Here is a 22,746-nt window from a genome sequence, read left to right on the forward strand (position 1 = left end):
AGAAAATGAAATAAAATTAATATTTTCTTGGCCAAAAGTTTGGAAACTGAAGAAAGTTATTTATATAAATTACATCTAAATAAAAATCTGCTAATATTTTGTGGCATATCCCTCCGAATTCATTACTTCTCTACATCTTCGTGGCATAGAATCGACAGGTCTTGCACAGTCTTCACTGGAAATGGCAGCCCACTCAGTTTGCAGTATTTCCCACAGTTTCGAATCTTCCAGTACAAATGATCCCATAAATTCTCTATGGAATTCATATCTGGAGACTGTGAAGGCCATCCATTAAAGCAATGCTCTGTTCATTTAACCAGTTTTTGTTTAACCAAAAACAGTGCCTTTTAAAATGTTTAAATTTTCAATTTGTTTATAACCCTTCTGATATAGTTCATCTATTTTACTTTTTAAATCACTAGATAAGTATTTATACTTAGGCATGATGCCTGTCTTTACTCAAACAAAATCGTACCGTTAAACAGCTTGTAGTAAACAATTATTATGATTTTATTAAAGGTTTCCATACATTTGGCCACCACTGTATACACATTTTTAAAATTTCTGAAATATTTGAACGTTCAGAATACTGCAAAATTAATAGAAAATTAATGTTAACAATATGTGAGTATATTTCAAAGACACTATGCATGTTTTTAAAAATTCTCGAATATTTAAAAAAAAAATAGAAAACTTATGTAAAATTGTGTGTAAATTTGTTGTTAATATTGGCTTGTAAAATATTGAAAATTTTTAGAAAATTGACGTTCACGTTTTTAGAACTCCTGGAATATTTAAAAAAGTCACAAAAACTGTAAATTTTAAACAATTTTACAAACTTGAAATTTTTCCTTTCATTATTTAAAAAATATTTTTTATAAGAATCTAAAAAATTTATAAAAAATTTACATTTTTTATACAAAAATCACAGATTCCAAAAAATGGCGTCTCTGGAAGACAGAAAAAATCGAAAAGTATAATTGTCATAAGAACCCATACAAAATATAAGATTTTTTTTTTACTTTGTGTATATTTTTAGAAAAGCTTTAAATTCAAAAAAAATTGCAAGAAATTTAAAAAAACAATTTTTTTGCTGTAAAATGGAAAAAAATTATATAAAAGTAACATTTTCAAATAATAAATAAAATTTTATGAACCCATAGAAATTCTGCTTAAAAATTTATTTGGAAAAACTGTAAGTTACAGCTAAAAAATCGAAGGCACAAAAACGAGATTTCTGACTAAAAACTGAACTAAATATCTCCTTTAAAAATTTTCAATAATTTTAAAAGAATTCATAAAATTTGAAATTTGAAACTTTTGTAATTTTTATATAAAATACTTTTAATCTTACAATCTCTAAAATATTTTAAAAAATCAAAAAGGAGTAACCACCTTTTTAGAACATCTAAAAAATTATTACATTTTTTAAACCCAGTTATTCTTCTTTTGATCGATCAAAAAATAATAATTTTCATAAAAACTGGCAAATATTTGATTTTTGATATTCTGGACCAGCTTAAGATTTTCTAAATAGTGGAAAATAACAGTCTTAACCCTAACAATGGTAAATAGAATACTTAAAATGGTGCTTAAAGCGTTTTATTTTTTGGTTGTAAATGCTTTTATTCCATATTTAATAAAATAGCATTTTTTCCAGGCACTTAAAGAAAAAATCTCTTTTTTTTTAAATTTACTTCAGATTTCATAAATTCGACTTCATTCCAGGCAAGTAATAAGGAAATTCTGGGCATCAAAATGCTTGAAATGTAAAAAAGGGCCTATACAGTTTTTTTTTAATTTATACCAGATTACAGGAATTAATAATATATAGTTTATTCCAGGCAGTTGAAAAACCATCAATAATCATCCAATCCGGGTATTTTAGATTTATTTAGGATTTCCTATTCCTTTGATGAATTTTAATCATTAAAATGGTAAATAAACTATTCAAAAAACAGTCACTATATTATTTTTCAGAAAAGATTCTTCTACATCAATTGGTTTTTTTTTAATTAATTTTTTTATGAATAAGCTTTTTTTATCTCTTAAAATTCCTTTTTTCATTAATTAGCTATTTTTTCAGATGGGACCCATGACATATTTTTTAAATTTATTCCAGATTTCGCAAATTAAAATTCAGTCTAGGAAGTTGAAAGAGGAAACTGTGTGGAATTTAAGAAATATCGTATTTTTATTAAGTTTATTTTAGATTTCATAAATCAGCATTTGAGCCAGGTAGTTGACAAACAGATTCCAGGCAAAAATATATCTAAAATTCACTGTATAAATGTTTGTTTTTCAATTTACTCCAGGCAGTTACAGAGAGAGTAAACTATCCGGAATTTAACACAAAAATCATACACCAGTATTTTTCATTCCAATTACCGTAAATTAAAATTTAAGAAAACATTTGCAGGCAATCAACTGCGCCTCGAACCTCTTCCCTCCTCAATCCACATATTTATCCGTTAAAAGCCCGTTTTTTTTATTATTTAAGAACTCGATAAGCCATTTCGACTGCCTTCGAAAGGATAATCAATTTTATTAAGCGAAATTTTCGTTCCGAGATCGTTTTTGAGCGCAAAAGGATTGAAAGCTGTTAAGTGAAAAGCCTAATACGCTTCAGTTCGGGCTTTTTGTAGCCGGGGATCCCGATTTAAAGAAGAATTAATTACCGAAGGAAGCTGCTGTCGAGACTATAAGGCGCCAAAGTGGAGAGATTTAAACAAGCACCTTTTAAATAAACTCCTAGTTTTTTTTTACACTTTTACATGCATAACTTAAATGTATACGACTGGCACTAATCTAAATATTACATTTCAGGTGCCGAAGATGATCTCCATCGCTTCGTAGGCAACGACACCCACACGGACTACTTCAGATTAGTGTTAAGGGATGGGGAATCCCTTCTGGTGGGCGGCAGGTAAGAACTAACACCCCCTCATAAACAATGTATCGCCTTAAAAGTAGCTAAAAAAAGGAGCACGAGGAACGTAAATATGCAAAGTATAAAAATAACAGCGAAAATGCATTTTCAGCATTAGGGCTAGCAGGGCGCTTTAAGTGGCCCTTATTTGACCATCTGCCCCCAGAGATAAACCCTTTCGGAAACGGGATATACGTTTCGAAACGAAACCGTGCAAGCTTTTAGTTTTATCTGAGTTGAAATGGGGGCGGGTTTAGTGTTTGAACGGGGTGGCAATAAAGGGTGGCTTTGTACTGGCGAAATTTAATAATTTTAATATAGATGGGTCCTAAAGGGTGTCAGCATTAATGGACAAGGGTAATGAGAAGGCATTTTCGCTAATTTGAATTATTAAAAAAATAATTTGCTTTTTCGACTATTAGAAAATGTATGAAATTATGGTAATTATTATAAATTGAAGATCTTATTTCACGCAATTGAGCTAGGGACTCTTCAATAGGTTTAACTAATAATTTTATTCATTATATCTCATAATTTAATGCAGATTCTAAATTGTCCAGAATTGAAATTGAGTAATTTTTTTTCAATAATTTCCTTAAAAAATCTAATCAGTTACGCCTACATAGTAAAAATCTTGATCATTGAATAAATTGGTTTTATTTTGAAAAAACACCTTTTCGGATAATAGGTCGTAATTTTTATCGTGAAAAGTATGTTACATAATATAAAGATATACAGGGTGTTAAAGTTGAGAATATTTATTTGTTTATTTATTATAACTTTTAAGCTAGCAGCTCAATTTTAATTAAATTTCAAATGCAGGTTATAGTAGTCAATTGTCAATTACTGAAGAAGGTATTTTTTAAAAACAATTGTCAGTGGCGTAACATACGGAGGGACTTGGTCCTTCTTTGCCTTAAATCTGCGAGGTGATAAAATATTTTTTTATAAGAAGTCAAGTGTTAGATTCTCCATTTAATTTGGAAAAAATAGTTACTCTTGCAAAATTTTGATTTAGGGCACTGTTGTTAAAATATCTTAGTTTAATTGTGACAAGTGTTTGATTATTTTTTCAGGTATCTATTTTTCTTATTCCAGGTAGGTTAATGTTATTTATTTAAAGACATGAATGATTTTCTCCACACAATTAATTGGTCATAATATTTAATTTTATTCGAGGTAGTTCCAAGCAGTCTATCTACAATTATTTTTTTAATTTACTATAATTCAGTGTTTGATAAAAAATAAATGAAAGTAGGTAAATGTGGAGGTGAGCGCTTCAACGTCAAAGCTGTCACTGTCAGAACTGTCAAAGTTGTCAAGGTTGTCACTTTATAGCTAAAGTTCAAATTAAATTATTTTATAATTCCCGGCAGTTTAGCCATAGATTTTTCAATATTTCAGGGATTTTAATTAAAATTATACCTTAACTGTCTAGATTAATTAATTTACTCATTATTATTTCAACTGCTTGGACTATTAAATTAATATATTCATTAATTAAGTTCAAATTAAACTATTTTATAAATCCAGGCAGTTAAACCATAGATTTTTCAATATTTCAGGCATTTTAATTAAAATTGTACCTTAACTGCCTAGACTATTAAATTTATTCATTAATTAAGTTCAAATTAAATTATTTTATTATTTCAGACAATTGAGCAGTCTATCTACAATGATTTGTTTAACTTACTATAATTCAGTGTTTAATAAAAAATAAATGAAAGTAAATATGAAGGTGACGCTTCAACGTCAAAGCTGTCACTGTCAAATTTGTCAAGGACTATAAAGTTCAAATTAAATTATTTTATAATTCCAGGCAGTTGAACCATAGATTTTTTTAATATTTCAGGAATTTTAATCAAAATTATACTTTAACTGCCTGGATTAATTAATTTACTCATTATTATTTCAACTGCTTGGACTAATAAATTTATTCATTAATTAAGTTCAAACTAAACTATTTTATAATTCCAGGCAGTTGAGCCATAGATTTTTCAATATTTCAGGCATTTTAATTAAAATTTTACCTTAACTGCCTGGATTCATTAATTTACTTATTGGAAATTTATTACTGTGTACTAAAACTACGTGTGTCTCTATTAATAAAAAAAAATCATCTGACTGGAGTTATTATCACAGATTTATTCAAAAAAACGACTTATAACCTTGAATGACTTCTACCTACTCTAACGTCACAGCTATCAATGTCAGAACTATCAAAATTGTCAATTCTTTCAATGTCAAAATATTAATGAATAACGCCCTCCCCCTTCCATATTTTTTCGATCTGCGGAATGAAAATTTCAATGTTTGCTTGATTAAATTAAATTAAATGAAACATGGAGTCGAGTACTTTAACGTCAAAGCTATTAACGTAGGAACTGTCAAAGTTGTCAGTGCTATAAATGTCATTTGTCAGAAATGTCAAAGTAATGTTGACATTATTAGTTAACCCGATCCTCCCTCTACATTTGGTTAAATTTTAGGACTAATAATTCAGTGTTTGATAAAAAAATAAATGAAAGTAAATATGGAGGTGAGCGCTTTAATGTCAAAGCCGTCAATGTCAGAACTGTCAAAGTTGTCAAAGGCTATATAAAGTTTTAATTAAATTATTTGTTAATTCCAGGTAGTTGAGCTATAGATTTTTCAATATTTTAGGGATTTTAATTAAAATAATACGTTAACTGCCTGGATTAATTAATTTACTCATTATTATCTCAACAATGACTAATAAATTTTTTCATTAATTAAGTTCAAATTAAACTATTTTATAATTCCAGGCAGTTGAGCCATAGATTTTTCAATATTTCAGGCATTTTAATTAAAATTGTACCTTAACTGCCTGGATTCATTAATTTACTTATCATCTGACTGGAGTTATTATCACAGATTTATTCAAAAAAACGACTTATAACGAACTACACCTTGAATGACTTCTACCTACTCTAACGTCACAGCTGTCAATGTCAGAACTATCAAAATTGTCAATTCTATCAATGTCAAAATATTAATGAATAACGCCCTCCCCCTTCCATATTTTATCAATCTGCGGAATTAAAATTTCAATGTTTGCTTGATTAAATTAAATTAAATTAAACATGGAGTCGAGTACTTTAACGTCAAAGCTATTAACGTAGGAACTGTCAAAATTGTCAATGCCATAAATGTCATTTGTCAGAAATGTCAAAGTAATGTTGACATTATTAGTTAACCCGATCCTCCCTCTGCATTTGGTTAAATTTTAGGACTAATAATTCAGTGTTTGATAAAAAAATTAAAGAAAGTAAATATGGAGGTGAGCGCTTCAACTGTCAATGTCAGAATTGTCAAAATTGTCAAAGGCTATATAAAGTTTTAATTAAATTACTTTATAATTCCAGGCAGTTGAGCCATAGATTTTTAGGCATTTTAATTAAAATCGCACCTCAACTGCCTAGACTATTAAATTTATTCATTAATTAAGTTCAAATTAAATTATTTTATAATTTCAGTCAATTGACTTATAGATTTTCTTTAAATTTTTTAGGTAGTCGATCTGTCAAATGTCCTAAATTCTATATATCTTGACAGTTAACACGTAAATGTCTTCATTAAGCAGTTAAGCAATAAATACAGTTTCTTCTATATAAAGTAGTTGAGGTGTTGATGAATGGGGATGATCTGTTAATTTAGATGTTCATTAAAAAGATTGTTTTCATAAGCTGAACTTAAAGGTATCTGCAATAAATACTTTTTTCTAATGTGTAACTTAAAGGTAAATTTGCCCTTTAAATACATTTGTTGACTTCCAACGTTCTTTTTTATGCTTCCCTTATTTCATTAAGTATATCCTCGAGAATTGGGATTGTCACTTCTGCATCTACTGAAATAAATATCAACTTCATAGGCTCAAAATACTGAAAGCACAGAGCTTTGTAAAGAATATTTTTAAGATTTTGTAATGCCAACTCATGACCTTTTTCCCCACACAAATTTCACACTTTTTTAATATTTTTTCTGAATTTTCAACCAAACGACCCAGATATGTAACCATGACTTTCTGAGGCCTTGGTAACATTACCCAAACAACGCACGATAGTTAAATAAATGCTCGACTCCATGTGTAATTTAATTTATTTTAATCAAGCAAACATTGAAAAATTAATTCCGCAGATTGACAAAATATGGAAAGGGGAGGGCGTTAATCATTAATATTTTGACATTGATAGAATTGACAATTTTGTTAGTTCTGACATTGACAGCTGTGACGTTAGAGTAGGTAGAAGTCATTCAAGGTGTAGTTCGTTATAAATAATTTTTTTGGATAAACCTTTGATGGTAATTCCAGTCAGCTGATTTTTTTTTATTAATAGAGACACACGCAGTTTTATGACACAGTAATAAACTTCCAATAAGTGAATTAATTAATCCAGGCAGTTATGATAAAATTTTAATTAAAACGCCTAAAATATCGAAAAATCAACTGCCTAGAAGTATAAAATAGTTTAATTTGAATTAAATTAATGAATAAATTTAATAGTCTAGGCAGTTACAGGTACAATTTTAATTAAAACGCCTGAAATATCGAAAAATCTATGGCTCAACTGCCTGGAATTATCAAATAATTTATTTACTTAATTAATTACCATTGTCTAGCAAGAAATTTCTGAAAATAAGACAACTAATGCTTTACAGATCAAGAAATAATTATACAAAGCAGATCAATTTATTTTATAGGTTTATCTTATTTTTATATAGGAGCGTCTGCGACTATATTATGCACGCGAGGTCGGGCTCGAAAAATCGTGTTTTTTTGGAAATAAAAATTCATATCTTTGGCTGTATGGCTAGCGAAACGATGAAATTTGGCATAGGGTCTCTCAATACATTGAGAATCATGGATCCGTAAACAATATTTTTTTCCGGTACTACCAAACGGAGCGGTACTGTCTCAAAGTCAAAAATTCATAAAAAAACGGGTCAAATTCCTGCCGGGTGCGAGAACTCAAATAAAAAGCTTTTAAACGACTTGAAATTTTTAGGACATAAGGGTCGGTGGGGGCTTAGGAGCTGTATACTTTTTGGGCCAGATCCGTATACAGGGTGAGTTATTATAAGCGAACAAAAGTGACTAAAAAAAAAATTCAAGTAATAAATTATGACAGAAATTTGACATATTGAATTTTAAAGTCACGTGACTTCCATAACTTTTTTGCTATTGATCCGATTGGGTTCAAATTTGGAATTTGGGGTTTATTTAGGATGCAATTATTGATTTCTTATAAAATTTTTAAATATTAAGTTGATATGTATATATTTGTAGATAATATTTTGTATTACCCTATTCCTTTTATCTTAATTAGTTAAATTATTTCTTAAATTTGCCTTTAAAAAAAAATTAAAAAATCATCGGTTCGAATACATAGGCTTTAAAGGGAATTTATCTTCTTTCATAATATTGTAGCATTATTATAGATTTTGAAAAATTTTGTCATTAAGCTTTTTCATTACTTTTTGAATGGTCTTTAGCCAGAAAAAAAAATTTTTGAATTTGGAGCATGTTTTGAAAAAAATTTCATTTTTGGCCGGATTTTGTTCGAAAACCGATAAATGCAAATAAATAGGTTTTCTATTCATTTTAGAGTCAAATCGATAATAACCTTTTTGAAAGGTATCCTGGAGTAGTACAAGATAGAAAAATAAAAAATTGAAATTTTTCCATAGGGCTCTTGATAATTCGATATTTATGATTAATAGTTTTTTACAATTTTCTCCGATTCTGTGATAGCTATAATCAATTCGTTTTAACATTCGAATACCTCGTAACATTTCCTAGAACTTTTGCTTAAGACAAAAAGTTGTCCGAGTTATAGTTTATTTAGAAAAAAATAAAAACCGTTTTTTCGAAATTTTTCATGGCTATACCCCTTTCGATTTTGGAGCAAAAAAAATTTTTTTTTCTTGGCTTTTTTTACTGGAAATTCCCAACTTAGGGCTTACATTATGATTTGTCGATTATAATTTTAAGAAAAAAAATGGTACCGTGGGCAAAAACGAGATTTCTTTTATTTTTTTTTTACATTTTTACTAATATCTCGACTTCTATAGCTTCGATTCAATTCGTTGATGTTTTTTTATTACTAATTTTTTCCTGTTAAATATTTTCATATTTTATTACAATTACTTTTAAAAATAAAAAAAAATTGACGTAAAATCCCGTTTGTTCTATTCCAATAAATAAACCCTTATGAGAACTTTTTTCTGAATTTGGTATTTATGGTTTAATTAGTATACAACTAATAAATTATGACAGATACTTAACTGACATTTGAGTTTCAGCCTAGGTCACGTGACTACCGTTACTTTTTTGCTATTGGTCCGATTCTGTTGTAATTTGGTATTCAGGCTTTATTTAGGATACAATTAATATATTTTGACAGATATTTGAAATATAAGACAGTATATTGACACACAACGCGACTATATAACAAATTATGGTTCTTTGAAGCATGATACCCCAACCACTGGTCATCTCTTTCCTTGGCATATAAACGTTGGTACACCTGATAATTTTTGTTTTTTTTTTAAGAATTTCTTTATAGCGATTCACAGACAAGACCTAAAGGTTCCAAACTGGTCCCCACGGACCAAAATTATTGGAGCGAAGCGACTATACTTGTTAAATTAGTTGCGATATGTTGCAGTTCAAGATTTAGCTAATACTTCACTAGACCAAAAGTCAATTTTATTATAGAAAAATCATGTTTCTGTATATTGCATTATGTTTTTTTTCTAAATTGAATTAAAACAAAATACATACTGATTGAAAATTGAAAAATATTATTGAAAACTGGGTTTACAATCATATTTTTCTTAAATATCACGTCTAAAAAGAGATCTATATATAAAAATGATCATAATCCTTATAGTTATATTTGTAACAAATCTAAATACAACAAAGGTCAAACTTAAATTAAATCGGACCAATAAAATCATTTTTTTCAAAAAAACCTCTAAAAACCATATAATTTGAGTAGCTTAAACTAACCGCATATTAAAACTTAAATTCTATAAAAATTGAAATGATTCAGAAGCAACCAAAGTCGCAAGCTGACAAGTCCAGAGTATACTACAGGCAAAAGAAAATTAAATCAAAGGTTTATATAGAAAGAGAGATTTTTGACCGCTGTTAAGTGGCATTCGTCACTTAAGGTGATAAAAATTAACCAAAATTAACAAAGCCATGGCTCAGAACTGCTTTTCTTACACATCAGTTAAACTTCTTAATCGATATCCTATTACCAGTCAAGTTAAAGATAATAAATACCTCCAGCACATTTAAATCAAAATATAAAAAACAGACGTTTAAATGACTAATATCCTGTTTTCTGCTAAACTTATATACTTATAACTTTTATATTTCTTTTTAATTCTGTAGTATGTGTATAATAATTTTGATAGGTAAATGATATTGTGAAACTTTTTTTTTTAATTATATTTGTAATAATTGTATCTTTTTTTAAATGCTCGATTAAGCCAACAGCTAAGCTGAATTTCGCCGAGTTGAAAATAAAAGCGCTTTTATTTATTTATTTGTTTATAAGGTGTAAATCGTTATAGGCAGTTTTTCTGGCTAATCTTTGATAATTTCAAGTTTTACAATTTTAATCGGACCATTTCTTGGCCGTGTTTTCGTTAAATGATTTGGAAAAAATTCATGGATTTTGAAAAAATAAAATAGGGCATGGACCTGCCTCCCTTTTCTCTTTGTTTTTCTTTTTCATTTAAGGTTTAAAATTAAAAAAAAAAAACGCCATCACTCCTGTTGTATTTGACCAGGTTAACGTGCCGTCAGTCCAAAGATCGCATGTATAAGCGAAACTAAAGTACATCGATAAAAACCCAGACGACGGGCTAACCTCACAGAATTCCATCGTAAAACGAATAAAAAAAAAAAGAGGGTCAGCCTCGGATATTGTTTCCCTTTGGACGGCTTTTGACCGTCGATGCGGAAACGTTTCCACGTCTTCGATTTTTACGATACGTTTTTTATTTTAAAAATACCAAAACAGAAAAAAAGCACCTACAAGGAAGGGATTGAATTTATATTGCACGAATTTATTGACTAAAAATAGCGTCTTTTTTTTACAATGGCGACTTTTTTATTATTAGGAAGCAAAACAAAGATGTAACCAGTTAGTTATTGTTGCAGTAATAAAAATGGCAACCGAAGTAGTGGAAGATAAAACAATGGATAATTTATTGACAGTTCTTATCAATCATTTTTCACTTTGTCATTTTGCTGAAAGATTGAAGTTTTACAACGCCAAAAGACAAACAAATGAAACTGTCAAACATTGGCAGGTTAAGGTAAAAAGTATGCACGGATTATCGATGTGATTTAGGCAGACCGTTTCTTTTGAAGCGAACAAGACAGTCGTACCTTAAATGGAAATTACAAGATGTCGAGGGCGAATTGAGACGTTACGGGTCCTTACGATCTCGGTGCGTCATTTTGTAATCGCCGTCGTTCAATTAGGGTGATGTTCCGTTAACTTGGGCCAATTAATTTGGTTGTGTGTGCTTGAACTGCCGTAGGAAGGCGGTCGTTGTGGATTTAGGGCAAATAGAGACAAGACGCTCGGGCAGGTCATAGTTGACGTCTGTTGAGGTGTTGTAATTAAATTGAACATTTTATGCTAGTAGTGTAGATATTTCATGGACAGTTTCGTTGGACACCTATTTCAGCGTTTTTCCAAATTCGTACAAGAATTTGAGAAAAAAATATTTTTCTAAAATATTGATTTTTCAGTCTATTTATTTGACACAAAATTCATAACTCTAAAAATTGACTCGATATTATGTTGAAAATTCGTATACATATTCTATGGACAATTTCGTTGGACACCTATTTCAGAGTTTTTCCAAATTCGTACAAGAATTTGAGAAAAAAAATATTTTTCTAAAATATTGATTTTTTTTCTATTTATTTGACACAAAATTCATAACTATAAAAATTGACCAGATATTATTTTGAAAGTTCGTATACATATTCTATGGACAATTTCGTTGGACACCTATTTCAACGTTTTTCCAAATTCGTACAAGAATTTGAGAAAAAAAATATTTTTCGAAAATATTGATTTTCTTTCTATTTATTTGACCCAAAATTCATAACTCTAAAAATTGACCAGATATTATTTTAAAAATTCGTATACATATTCTATGGACAATTTCGTTGGACACCTATTTCAGCGTTTTTCTAAATTCTTACAGGAATTTAAGAAAAAAAATTTTTTTTAGAAAATATTGATTTTTTCTTCTATTTATTTGACACAAAATTCATAACTCAAAAAATGGACAATATATTATTTTGAAAATTCGTATACTTGTTCCATGGACAATTTCGTTGGACACCTATTTCAGCGTTTTTCCCAATTCGTACAAGAATTTGAGAAAAAAAATATTTTTCTAAAATATTGATTTTCTTTCTATTTATTTGACACAAAATTCATAACTCTAAAAATTGACTAGATATTATTTTAAAAATTTGTATGCGTATTCTATGGACAATTTCGTTGGACACCTATTTCAGCGTTTTTCCAAATTCGTACAAGAATTTGAGAAAAAAAATATTTTTCTAAAATATTGATTTTCTTTCTATTTATTTGACACAAAATTCATAACTCTAAAAATTGACTAGATATTATTTTAAAAATTTGTATGCGTATTCTATGGACAATTTCGTTGGACACCTATTTCAGCGTTTTTCCAAATTCGTACAAGAATTTGAGAAAAAAAATATTTTCCTAAAATATTGATTTTTTTTCTATTTATTTGACACAAAATTCATAACTCAAAAAATTGACCAGATATTATTTTGAAAATTCGTGTACATATTCCATGTACAATTTCGTTGGACACGTATTTCAACGTTTTTTCAAATTCCAACAAAAAATTTGAGAAAAAAATTTTTTTTTTGAAAATATTGATTTTTCTTTCTATTTATTTGACACAAAATTCATATACTCTAAAAATTGACCAGATATTATGTTGAAAATTCGTATACATATTCTATGGACAATTTCGCTGGATACCTATTTCAGCGTTTTTCCAAATTCGTACAAGAATTTGAGAAAAAAAATATTTTTCTAAAATATTGATTTTCTTTCTATTTATTTGACACAAAATTCATAACTCTAAAAATTGACCAGATATTATTTTGAAAATTCGTATACATATTCTATAAACAATTTCGTTGGACACCTATTTCAGCGTTTTTTCAAATTCGTACAAGAATTTGAGAAAAAAAATATTTTTCTAAAATATTGATTTTCTTTCAATTTATTTGACACAAAATTCATAACTCTAAAAATTGACCAGATATTGTTTTGAAAATTCGTATACATATTCTATGGACAATTTCGCTGGATACCTATTTCAGCGTTTGTCCAAATTCCAACAAAAATTCGAGAAAAAAAATATTTTTCGAAAATATTGATTTTTCTTTCTATTTATTTGACACAAAATTCATAACTCAAAAAATGGACAATATATTATTTTGAAAATTCGTATACTTGTTCCATGGACAATTTCGTTGGACACCTATTTCAGCGTTTTTCCCAATTCGTACAAGAATTTGAGAAAAAAAATATTTTTCTAAAATATTGATTTTCTTTCTATTTATTTGACACAAAATTCATAACTCTAAAAATTGACTAGATATTATTTTAAAAATTTGTATGCGTATTCTATGGACAATTTCGTTGGACACCTATTTCAGCGTTTTTCCAAATTCGTACAAGAATTTGAGAAAAAAAATATTTTTCTAAAATATTGATTTTCTTTCTATTTATTTGACACAAAATTCATAACTCAAAAAATTGACCAGATATTATTTTGAAAATTCGTGTACATATTCCATGTACAATTTCGTTGGACACGTATTTCAACGTTTTTTCAAATTCCAACAAAAAATTTGAGAAAAAAATTTTTTTTTTGAAAATATTGATTTTTCTTTCTATTTATTTGACACAAAATTCATATACTCTAAAAATTGACCAGATATTATGTTGAAAATTCGTATACATATTCTATGGACAATTTCGCTGGATACCTATTTCAGCGTTTTTCCAAATTCGTACAAGAATTTGAGAAAAAAAATATTTTTCTAAAATATTGATTTTCTTTCTATTTATTTGACACAAAATTCATAACTCTAAAAATTGACCAGATATTATTTTGAAAATTCGTATACATATTCTATAAACAATTTCGTTGGACACCTATTTCAGCGTTTTTTCAAATTCGTACAAGAATTTGAGAAAAAAAATATTTTTCTAAAATATTGATTTTCTTTCAATTTATTTGACACAAAATTCATAACTCTAAAAATTGACCAGATATTGTTTTGAAAATTCGTATACATATTCTATGGACAATTTCGCTGGATACCTATTTCAGCGTTTGTCCAAATTCCAACAAAAATTCGAGAAAAAAAATATTTTTCGAAAATATTGATTTTTCTTTCTATTTATTTGACACAAAATTCATAACTCAAAAAATTTACCAGATATTGTTTTGAAAATTCGTATACATATTCCATGGACAATTTCGTTGGACACCTATTTCAACGTTTTTCCAAATTCCAACAAAAATTCGAGAAAAGAAATATTTTTCTAAAATATTGATTTTCTTTCTATTTATTTGACACAAAATTCATAACTCTAAAAATTGACCAGATATTATTTTGAAAATTCGTATACATATTCTATGGACAATTTCGTTGGACACCTATTTCAGAGTTTTTCCAAATTCGTACAAGAATTTGAGAAAAAAAAAAATTTCTAAAATATTGATTTTTTTCTATTTATTTGACACAAAACTCATAACTCTAAAAATTGACCAGATATTATGTTGAAAATTCGTATACATATTCTATGGACAATTTCATTGGACACCTATTTCAGCGTTTTTCCAAATTCATACAAGAATTTGAGAAAAAAAATATTTTTCGAAAATATTGATTTTCTTTCTATTTATTTGACACAAAATTCATAACTCTAAAAATTGACCAGATATTATTTTGAAAATTCGTATACATATTCTATGGACAATTTCGTTGGACACCTATTTCAGCGTTTTTCTAAATTCTTACAGGAATTTATGAAAAAAAATTTTTTTTAGAAAATATTGATTTTTTCTTCTATTTATTTGACACAAAATTCATAACTCAAAAAATGGACAATATATTATTTTGAAAATTCGTATACTTATTCCATGGACAATTTCGTTGGACACCTATTTCAGCGTTTTTTCAAATTCGTACAAGAATTTGAGAAAAAAATATTTTTCTAAAATATTGATTTTTCAGTCTATTTATTTGACACAAAATTCATAACTCTAAAAATTGACTAGATATTATGTTGAAAATTCGTATACATATTCTATGGACAATTTTGTTAAATACCTATTTCAGCGTTTTTCCCAATTCCTACAAAAATTCCAGAAAAAAATTTTTTTTTAGAAAAAATTGATTTTTTTTTCTATTTATTTGACACAAAATTCATAACTCAAAAAATTCACCAGATATTATTTTGAAAATTCGTATACTTATTCCCTGGACAATTTCGTTGGACACCTATTTCAACGTTTTTCCAAATTCGTACAAGAATTTGAGAAAAAAAATATTTTTCTAAAATATTGATTTTCTTTCTATTTATTTGACACAAAATTCATAACTTAAAAAATGGAGCAGATATTATTTTAAAAATTCGTATACTTGTTCCATGGACAATTTCGTTGGACACCTATTTCAGCGTTTTTCCAAATTCATATAAGAATTTGAGATTTTTTTTTAATTATAAATTTTTTTGACACTATTAGCAAAGTATATAGATTTGTTAGACTGTGCTATTAGTGCATTTTACTCATACGTTACAATACCCACTAATAATAAAATATTCATTTTTTTTAATTAAAATCTTCCTCTTACTCTTAGATTCTCACTCTCCCTATAATTATATAATAGTCATGACTTATTCTTGCGTCAGATCGTGTTAATTAACTAAATTTTCTTTTCATTCTTTAAGCCTCGTTGGCCTCTGAAAATCTATTGTGACTTCCTTAAAAATAAAATTTCCTATTGTCCGAACACCTTATTACGTAATATATAAATGTAAATTCATTCGGAAATCGTAGAAGATCTCCGGCTAGGAAAATTAGCGAAGTTAGTACATTAGCGAGTCAGCTCCGCTCGCTATACTCGCAATCATACCAGAAAGTTATTTTACGGAGTAATTTCCTTAACAATCTGGGTCGCAGAAATTTACCTAATTATCTTCAACTTTGCTGCGTTTAGAATTTCAAATATTTAAAAGATAATGCTTAATTTAGTGTGTTTTTCATGGCACGGGTAAAGTTTCTTATTAAAATTACGCCGGAGAAAAGGACGTAATTGTTACGAATTACCCTCATACCCTCGCTGGTTTTTAATGTTTGGTTTAAGGATTTATCAAAAGAACTATATACGTCATTTCGATAAGCTGTATCAACCTGAACTAGGACCAAAGCTTTTTAGCATTAATGTTCAACATCCTCATTATCAAATATGCACCGAGAACTCGTTGTTACTAAAACGATAACAAAAAGAGTTAAATTTAATGTGAAATTCACATTTTAATATCGCCCTTAAAACTGGAACGAGCGGGCGTAATTTAGATAAAACCAAAGTGTATATCTGAAAGGGTTTATCTCCGGAGGCAGATGGTCAGAACTAAAACTGGACTCGTTTCGGGGGAGGTTGTTTTATTTTTAATTTTTTTTTTGCCTCGTTGTTTTATTAACGTTGTCCCGACGTTGTTCTGATGCCGAAAATGCATTTTTCCCGTAGTCATTTTCGCTCTGCTTATTGCAGTTTTCTTTTGTTTGTCCCGCGTGTGTTTCCGGTGTATAGTCTAATTAGAGAAAAATCGTCCGGAATAAATGACGGGACGGCTTTTAATTTCGGTTAAACCGTTATAATGGCAATTGTGTCATATTACGTACTGGGTAATTTTATTGGGTTACCTTAGTTTGTTCATTGTTTTATTCCTCATTAACTTACCTCACTATTTCGGTTATTTTTAGATTAAATTTAGGTTTAAGTAAGAGATTATAATAAGTGTATTTCGGTGCGTAATTTTATTGGCGGCAACACCCATTTAATCCCGTTTACTTTAGTTAATTGTATTTATAAGAAATACTGTTTAGTATTTCCGGATGTTAGTAAAAAAATGCTGTAAACCTTATATTCTCCTACTTAATTCTTAACCCACTTAATATAATTTAGTGGGTTAATTATCTTGGACTATAAACCTGTTTTTTATTAAACCTACCCTTATCCTCCTACCGACCCCACACAATTTACCAGTAAAAAAATGTTGTGTTGTCGGTTTTGATGCAACGTTTATTTATTTATTTATTTATTAATGCACCCGGTTTAAAATCACAAGTGCAAGCAGGCAAAAAAAGAGGTTAATTGATACTAGGAGTTAATTGGGTTAATATTTCTTACCTTTTTTTATATATACATTCAACTGATAAGAAGATTTTTTAAAATATTTCTTCGACACAAAGTTCATAACTCAAAAAATTGACCAGATATCATTTTGAAAATTTGTACACATATTCTATGAACAATTTCGTTGGACACCTATTTCAGCGTTTTTCCAAATTTGTACAAGAAGTTGAGAAAAAAAATATTTTTCGAAAATATTGATTTTTTTAAATATTTCTTCGACACAAAGTTCATAACTCAAAAAATTGACCAGATATCATTTTGAAAATTTATACACACATTCCATGAACAATTTCATTGGACACCTATTTCAGCGTTTTTCCAAATTTGTACAAGAATTTGAGAAAAAAAATATTTTTCGAAAATATTGATTTTTTAAAATATTTCTTCGACACAAAGTTCATAACTCAGAAAATTGACCAGATATCATTTTGAAAATTTGTACACATATTCCATGAACAATTTTGTTGGACACCTATTTTAGCGTTTTTCCAAATTTGTACAAGAATTTAAGAAAAAAAATATTTTTCGAAAATATTGATTTTTTAAAATATTTCTTCGACACAAAGTTCATAACTCAAAAAATTGACCAGATATCATTTGGAAAATTTGTACACACATTCCATGAACAATTTCATTGGACACCTATTTCAGCGTTTTTCCAAATTTGTACAAAAATTTGAGAAAAAAAATATTTTTCGAAAATATTGATTTTTTTTAATATTTTTTCAACACAAAGTTCATAACTTAAAAAATTGACCAGATATCATTTTGAAAATTTATACACACATTCCATGAACAATTTCATTGGAACCTATTTCAGCGTTTTTCCAAATTTGTACAAGAATTTGAGAAAAAAAATATTTTTCGAAAATATTGATTTTTTTAAATATTTCTTCAACACAAAGTTCATAACTCAAAAAATTGACCAGATATCATTTTGAAAATTTGTACACACATTCCATGAATAATTTCGTTGCACACGTATTTCAGCGTTTTTCCAAATTCGTAGAAGAATTTGAGAAAAAAAATATTTTTCGAAAATATTGATTTTTTAAAATATTTCTTCGACACAAAGTTCATAACTCAAAAAATTGACCAGATATCATTTTGAAAATTTGTACACATATTCCATGAACAATTTCGTTGGACACCTATTTCAGCGTTTTTCCAAATTCGTAGAAGAATTTAAGAAAAAAAATATTTTTCGAAAATATTGATTTTTTTTTATATTTCTTTAACACAAAGTACATAACTCAAAAAATTGACCAGATATCATTTTGAAAATTTGTACACATATTCCATGAACAATTTCGTTGGACACCTATTTCAGCGTTTTTCCAAATTCGTAGAAGAATTTGAGAAAAAAAATATTTTTCGAAAATATTGATTTTTTTTAATATTTCTTCAACACAAAGTTCATAACTCAAAAAATTGACCAGATATCATTTTGAAAATTTGTACACACATTCCATGAACAATTTCATTGGACACCTATTTCAGCGTTGTTCCAAATTTGTACAAGAATTTGAGAAAAAAAATATTTTTCGAAAATATTGATTTTTTAAAATATTTCTTCGACACAAAGTTCATAACTCAAAAAATTGACCAGATATCATTTTGAAAATTTGTACACATATTCTATGAACAATTTCATTGGACACCTATTTCAGCGTTGTTCCAAATTTGTACAAGAATTTGAGAAAAAAAATATTTTTCGAAAATATTGATTTTTTTAAATATTTCTTCGACACAAAGTTCATAACTCAAGAAATTGACCAGATATCATTTTGAAAATTTGTACACATATTCTATGAACAATTTCGTTGGACACCTATTTCAGCGTTTTTTCAAATTTGTACAAGAATTTGAGAAAAAAAATATTTTTCGAAAATATTGATTTTTTTAAATATTTCTTCAACACAAAGTTCATAACTCAAAAAATTGACCAGATATCATTTTGAAAATTTGTACACACATTCCATGAACAATTTCATTGGACACCTATTTCAGCGTTTTTCCAAATTTGTACAAGAATTTGAAAAAAAAAATATTTTTCGAAAATATTGATTTTTTTAAATATTTCTTCGACACAAAGTTCATAACTCAAAAAATTGACCAGATATCATTTTGAAAATTTGTACACATATTCTATGAACAATTTCGTTGGACACCTATTTCAGCGTTTTTTCAAATTTGTACAAGAATTTGAGAAAAAAAATATTTTTCGAAAATATTGATTTTTTTTAATATTTTTTCAACACAAAGTTCATAATTAAAAAAATTGACCAGATATCATTTTGAAAATTTGTACACACATTCCATGAACAATTTCATTGGACACCTATTTCAGCGTTTTTCCAAATTTGTACAAAAATTTGAGAAAAAAAATATTTTTCGAAAATATTGATTTTTTAAAATATTTTTTTAACACATAGTTCATAACTCAAAAAATTGACCAGATATCATTTTGAAAATTTGTACACCTATTCTATGAACAATTTTGTTGGACACCTATTTCAGCGTTTTTCCAAATTTGTACAAGAAGTTGAGAAAAAAAATATTTTTCGAAAATATTGATTTTTTAAAATATTACTTCGACACAAAGTTCATAACTCAAAAAATTGACCAGATATCATTTTGAAAATTTGTACACACATTCCATGAACAATTTCATTGGACACCTATTTCAGCGTTTTTCCAAATTTGTACAAAAATTTAAGAAAAAAAAAATTGATTTTTTTTAATTTCTTCGACACAGATTTAACCCAATATAAAAATTAATATTGGGTTAAATCTGAGTGGTGTGCTACGATAACTCCCCGCATTATTTATTTTGTTGTAGATAAGTGTCGTTGATCCATAACAGGGATTTACTAAGGGAATGCCTACATCTAAAAGTTTTTAATAAGCATGTACATTTTGGCGCTTTTCAGGGGTCTTTCTGCACATTGAAGTTGGTTGTGGCCTATGAATTTCTGACTGTATAGACGTATAAAAGTATTTTCTGAGCCCTATAACTCTTGATTGGTTTATCATTTCTAGCAATTGATTGTTTATTCATGATTCTTTTGATTCTGAATCAATTCTTAATTCCCTTTTCAATGTTACACAATTTTTGAGTGTGGTAAATCGACGTAGTTGGTTATTGATTCAAATTTTTTCTTTCAGAATCTCTACTATAATTCTAGGCAATTGATGAATAAATCCATGATTTTGCATACTTCATTAATGATTCCAACAATTCGAGGGTTAAATTAAAAATTTTCATCAATTGCAGGCAGTTTATTGTTGACTCATGTTTTTTATTTTAGGCAATTAACTTGACAATTCATAATTTTTATTATTCCAGGCAGTCGATTAAGTTAATTTTTCACTTTAAGTAATTGCAATATAAACCCCAACGGGAAAGAAGGATATTGATAAATTTTTGATTAATTAAAATTTGAATCAATTCTTGGTTATTTTTTAATGCTAACTTATTGATCATCAAATTTTTGAATTTTTCGTTCTTCGCGTATCACGAATTAATTTTTTTTAAATTCAATAAATCCTAATTGCAAATTTATGGCTTTGGTCAAGGTTTATATTAACGATTTTTTATTTTAGACAATATTTTCAATATTGATTAATTGTTGCATCAATTTTCGATTTTTGTATTGCAGTCCTCGCCTTGTCAGGAATTTATCCTTTCAAGTACAAGGAGTCTTGGAATTTTTTTATTCCAGGTAGTTCCATCTATTTATTCCATGCCTTTAAATCCTGATTCATGAGGCATAGTTCACCAATACTCGGTAGTTGATTATTGATTCATACTAATATATGCAGCTAGGAATAGAATTTTTATTCCATGCAATTGATGTGCAGATACACGATTTTGTCTACTGTCACGTTTTTTATTAATGATTTTTTTGATTCTGAATCAATTCTTAATTCCCTTTTCAAAGTTAAACAATTAATTATCAATTTTAAAGTTTTGTAATCCAGACGTAGCATGAATGTATGCTCTGAAAATCAGGGAGTCGTAATTGTTTTATTCCAGGCAATCAAGAATTCCATCAATTTCAGGTAATTTATTATTGATTCATATTAATTATTTTACAAGCAATTAAGTATAGAATCTTTATTATATGATTCCAGGCAATTGTTGCAACGTGCAAATTCATAATTTTGTCTACTGCCAGGATAATAATTATTGATTCATCTTTTTCTTATTTCAGATAGTTCACTTTAAATTCACGGTTTTATCATTCCAGACCGTTGATTAATTATTTTTTACTTCAAGCAGCATGAACCCCAACGAACAAAGAATAATTTTAATCAATTTTCGATTAATTAAATTTTGAATTAATTCTTAATTCATTTATTAATGTAAACAATTGATCATCAATTGTTGAAATTCAAGGAGTCGTAATTGTTTTATTCCAGGTAGTGAAATTTGGACGTGGAATAAATATTTCAGGTCTTTCAGCCTTAATTCATAATTCCATCAATTCCAGGTAATTAATTATTAATTCATATTAATTCTTTTTTAAGTAATTGAGAATAGACTTCCCACTTAATATAATTTAATGTTGGGGAGTGATGAAAAGTATACAAATTTTTAATTACAATTTTTTTTTATTTTCAATTATTTTGGGAAATAAACCCATTTTTTATTAAGCCTACTCTTACCCACCCCACACAATTTACCAGTAAAAAAATGTTTTAAAAAATCATTATTTTCTTAAATATTACCCTTGAATAAGAGCTGGTTTCGTCGTTAATATCCAATCTAATGACACAGTTTGTTTATTTAAATTTGATACATATATATATTTTTTTGGTACTAAGTATTAGTAAATACAAAAAAGTATTAGTAAATCTTTAATACAAAAACAGTGCTAGTAGATTGAATATTATGGACGAAAAAAATAGTGATTTTTCGCAAGAATTTCTTACTGGGTACATATTGGGGGTGGGTGGGGGGTTAAGGGTTGTGTTGATAAAAAAAACAATGTTTCTTCCAGAAAACATATATATGCAATATTAAATTTATTAACACTGTTTATTCAAATTTGATATAATTTTATATATAAATATTTAGAATAAAAACAGTGTTATTAGATTAAATAATATTGACGCGAAAACAGTGATTTTTTAGAAGAAAAATATTTGAAAATATTACTGCAATGCGATTTTATTGAACATCTCTACCTTATTTAAATTCAGAGACATGAGCAATTAATATCCGCAGGAATTTCTCTTCTTTGAAAAAACTCACTCACTTTTTTTA

At 27.7% G+C, this 22,746-nt stretch overlaps 1 protein-coding gene across 8 annotated transcripts in view; it reads left to right on the top strand.

The window, feature by feature from the left end:
- Positions 1-22,746, top strand: part of LOC126743117 (semaphorin-1A) — a 628,852-nt gene that overhangs the window by 415,778 nt on the left and 190,328 nt on the right. For all 8 annotated transcript variants that reach the window (XR_007662785.1, XR_007662786.1, XR_007662787.1 and 5 more), the window contains exon 3: positions 2,827-2,926. Coding sequence is in view for 2 of the 8 variants with exons in the window: in XM_050450080.1 (XP_050306037.1) it covers positions 2,827-2,926 (100 nt within the window). In the remaining 6 variants the exon portion in view is untranslated. The remainder of the gene's footprint in view (positions 1-2,826; positions 2,927-22,746) is intronic.

This window comes from Anthonomus grandis, chromosome 12, assembly GCF_022605725.1.
Source record: "Anthonomus grandis grandis chromosome 12, icAntGran1.3, whole genome shotgun sequence".
In the NCBI taxonomy this organism is placed as follows: domain Eukaryota; kingdom Metazoa; phylum Arthropoda; class Insecta; order Coleoptera; family Curculionidae; genus Anthonomus; species Anthonomus grandis.